This window comes from Bison bison, unplaced genomic scaffold (genome assembly GCF_000754665.1).
Source record: "Bison bison bison isolate TAMUID 2011002044 unplaced genomic scaffold, Bison_UMD1.0 scf7180017858523, whole genome shotgun sequence".
Lineage (NCBI taxonomy): Eukaryota > Metazoa > Chordata > Mammalia > Artiodactyla > Bovidae > Bison > Bison bison.
In genome coordinates, this window is record NW_011489095.1 from 6,757 (window position 1) to 10,689 (window position 3,933).

At 47.2% G+C, this 3,933-nt stretch overlaps 1 protein-coding gene across 1 annotated transcript in view; it reads left to right on the forward strand.

Annotated features, from left to right (window-relative positions):
- The first annotated feature begins 905 nt into the window (after positions 1-905).
- LOC104979710 (mediator of RNA polymerase II transcription subunit 14-like) overlaps positions 906-3,933 on the forward strand; it is a 13,775-nt gene continuing 10,747 nt past the window's right edge. The window contains exon 1 of the mRNA XM_010828186.1: positions 906-1,413. Coding sequence (XP_010826488.1) covers positions 1,205-1,413 — 209 coding nt within the window. The 5' untranslated portion in view covers positions 906-1,204. The remainder of the gene's footprint in view (positions 1,414-3,933) is intronic.

Consider the following 3,933-nt stretch of genomic DNA (forward strand, 5'->3'; position numbering starts at 1 on the left):
GCCCAGACCAATTAAAGCCGAATCTATGGGGAGAGGAGCATAAGTATTTTCTAAAGCCACCCACTCCTCCATCTCCCCCGATTCCAACGTGCAGGCAAGGTTGAGAATCATGGCTTTAAATCAGAATTCAAAATATTAAGCGTGCATTTTGATCGGGAAAATGTGGCAGTAGGGCACAGAAAACGAACTGAAAAGTCCTTGGAAGGTAGGGCGGCTACTTCAAGAGCAGGGACAAGAAACAAGTGGGAGAATCAGTGGTAGAGGATTTAAAGTCTGTTTCTGCGGTAGAACTGCCAGGTTTTGGGGGTAGCTAATGAGCTCAGCATATATCCAACTCCATTCAAGTTAAGTTATTCTGCCAGTGGCCCTTTTTCTACCCTCAATAATATTTTCTCGAATCTTTTTCCCACAGTTAAAAAAAAATGACGGAAACATTATCCCACGAAAGGCGCATGGGCGGACTGTGGGAGATGCAAAGATCTGAGACGTCACAAGCGCTCAGCCGTAACAATTTCTTTTCGAGTCCAGAAACACAGGTCACAAACATCTGGGATAGGGTGTCCTCCCCGGGCGGGCTGCACCCACCAGGGGAACGCTGATGGACACCTCAGCACAAATCGGATCTTTTTAAACTCCAAAGGGCGGCGAGGGTAAGGGCCGGGCAACTGCTGACGTTCTCAGTGACAACACTGGCTCCGCCCTTACACTCACTTCCGGCGGCGCGCAGCCCCCGTTTCCGCTTTTCTCGCCCGCGCGCCGGCCCCGCCCCACTCCCACGCGCCCCTTAACGTCCCCGCGCCCGACCGCCGGGAGAAAAGGCACAGGTTGCTGTCGGAAGTCCCCCTTTGGTTCCCCTTCCGTTCTTCCTAACGACTTCCGCTTTGGGCCGTCAATATGGACGCTGCGGCTGCCTGGCCGAGCGGCCTCTGAACGGTTGCTGGGGCGCTGCTTCTCTGCGGCTGCCACCCGCTTCCCCGCCTCCCCCCGCCCCCTCGCTCCAGTCCCTGGAGCCGGCGGGCTCATCGCTACATGGGGGCGGGCCACTGCGGCCGGCGTAAGGCTTCCTGTTCGGAGGCGGCTCGGCAGTAGTAGGCGGCGGCGGCGACTCCGCCCGCGCCCACTTAGGCGCGGTGACTGAGCGCCCGGGAGGGAGGTTCGAGGGCCGCATCTTGTACCGCTGCGCCAAGCCCGGCCCTGTGCCGCCATGGCCCCAGTGCAGCTGGAGAACCACCAGCTGGTCCCGCCCGGAGGCAGCGGCAGCGGCGGCCCCGCGTCAGCCCCGGCGCCGCCTCCTCCCGGAGCCGCCGTGGCAGCGGCCGCTGCGGCCGCGGCTAGCCCTGGCTACCGGCTGAGCACCCTCATCGAATTTCTGCTGCACCGGGCCTACTCGGAGCTCATGGTGCTGACGGACCTGTAAGTGCCGCGAAATCCACGCTTGTTCCCCAGCCCCCGCTTCCCGCCCAACCGGCTAAGAGGTTCGCACCTCCTTCTCCACAGAGGCTGCTGCTTTCTCCTCTCCGCTGGGCTGCTTAAGTCTAGAATTTCTGAACTCTTGGGGCCCAGCGGAGGTGGAGGAGGAGCTTTTCATTTGGGGTCCTGGAGATGAAGCAACCGAGACTTGTAAATTATGCACGTTGTTTGACTTTCCCTGAAAAGCCCATCTTTGGAATTTTTGCTCGATTTGCCAGCTTAACCTTATTGATTTGTTGGTTGGAAGCTTTTTAGCCCAGACTCCTAGTTTAGGGTTTAGGAATATATATTATTCGGGCGTTTAAAAAAATTCCCAAAGACAAATTGTGTTACAGCCTCTTACGGTACATTTTAAATGTAGGTTGTAATTGCTTCTGACGAAGTTTGAACTCAGGAGATGTATGTAAAATAATGCAAAATGTTGGATTCCAAGTTTGTTTTCCTGGAATGTTTGAGACTGTTTGAAGTCTTAACACATGTAGTGTAAGTAAAGGTTTTTTTGGTAACTAGCCTGCTGTTACTGTCTCATGGGGTATGAGGGGAGTTTATAAATCACCAAGTTAGCAGTAAAATGCCTTGGGATATGATTAGAGTGTTAATCCCCTCAGGATAGGATCAGAATACACTGTAATGATTTTCAGGTGTGTGAAGAAAAGAACCTATGAAATTTAGGGGTATATATAGTTGAATTACTGTTTAACATTTTTAAAATCTAGGTTCAGAGAAAGTAAGACTAGTTTTCAGCTAGATTCATTTTTATCTTTTAGTAGACTCCAGTGTATTCAGTTGAAGTACATTTGTATACGTATGAGGCTGTGAAGTGTCACAGTAATTTGTTGCTAGAGACTGTTAAAATATTCTTTTGCAGATGACTAATAAGAGGTTCCACTTATCCCTGTAAAACATCATTCTGAGAATTTTTATATACTTTATTGAGGGGGATGGAAAGAAGCCTACCCCTGTCTAATGAGGAAATTAAATAGCTGTCATGATTAGATTATGGTGGTATACTTGTCTACACCGTTTATCGTTGGCTCTCATATAAGAATTTGAGTAGCCATGAGAAAAATCTCATGTACCCATCCTATGTATAGCTATGGGAAAATGTTGAAAACTGCCACTATCTGTGGTGTGTAATTTGTATAATTTATCTTTCCATAGGGCATTTGTAGAAATTCTTGTGTTCCTCTGTTTGAGCACTTGGTTATGAAAAAAGAAATATTTATTGCTGTAGGATAAGTACATAGGTTTAGTCTTGCACACGTTGTATGAGGATAATTCCTACACTTATCTCTCCAGCACAGACCTCTCCACTGAGCTGCAGACTCTATCCACAGGCTCTGTCATTTGGACATAGGGGACATTTCAACGGACCAAGTCCAGAACCAAACTCCTGATTCCATGCAATCCTCCCCCCACCAAAAAAACTTTACTATCTCACTAAGTACTCTCTCTATTCTTCCTCTGGATGCTTAGGCCAGGAATTTTGGAGTTAATTATTGCCTCCTCTTTCTTCCAATCGCACATCAGTAAATTCTGTCATCTCTGGCTTCAGAATCCCAGCACTTTTCACCCGTTCCATCAAGTGTTAATCCTTTGCTCCTGTGACTGCAGTAGTTCACTAACTGGTACCTGTGCTGCTACCCTTGCCCCTCTATGGTTTTTCCTTCATGAAATAGCCAGGATGATCCTTTTAAAACTTATTTTTACTCACAACTTTCCCATGGTTCCCCATCTCAGAGTAAAAAACTTTTTATAGTCACCAGTAGAGTGATCATAAAGTTTATGGTCCAGATGAGGATGCTTTTGAACATGAAAGGTGGTGCTATTAACAACTATGTCAGAGCAACAGGCATGAACTGGGACTGTCTTGAGCAAACCAAGACTGTGGTCTACCTGTAAGGTCCTACATGATGTGTCTTCTCTCCCTTACCGCCTTTGTTTAGTTGTTGTTTAGTCACTAAGTCGTGTCCGACTCTTTGCGACCCCACGGACTGTAGCCCACCAGGCTCCTCTGTCCATGGGATTTCCCAGGCAAGATACTGGGATGGGTTGCTGTTTCCGTTTCCTCCGTGGTAGACCATGGAGAATTTAAGGGGAAAATTCACTGTTGTTCTTGATACATAGGTATATAAAATAACTTTTTTCTCGTTTGATTTGTGGTCACCAAAAAAAGATTTAGGAATAAGTTCCTAGATCATGTATTTTTCCTTGTTCCAGGTAGAAACTGTCAGGATTAATGTATTAGTATAAAACCAGTGTTCAAGGTATACTTTATGAGTCTGATTTCTGCCACATTTGATGTTTGTGGAGTATTGAAAGTAAGAAAGGTGGTTTGTTTTTGGCCCCAGATTTCTAAATTTTTTTCTTTGGCTTGTTCATTTCCTCCTGCCCTTCCCTCACCCATGTACATGCTCTTATCTTAGAGTTTACATTCTGCTGTGATTTTTTTTTTTTTTTTTT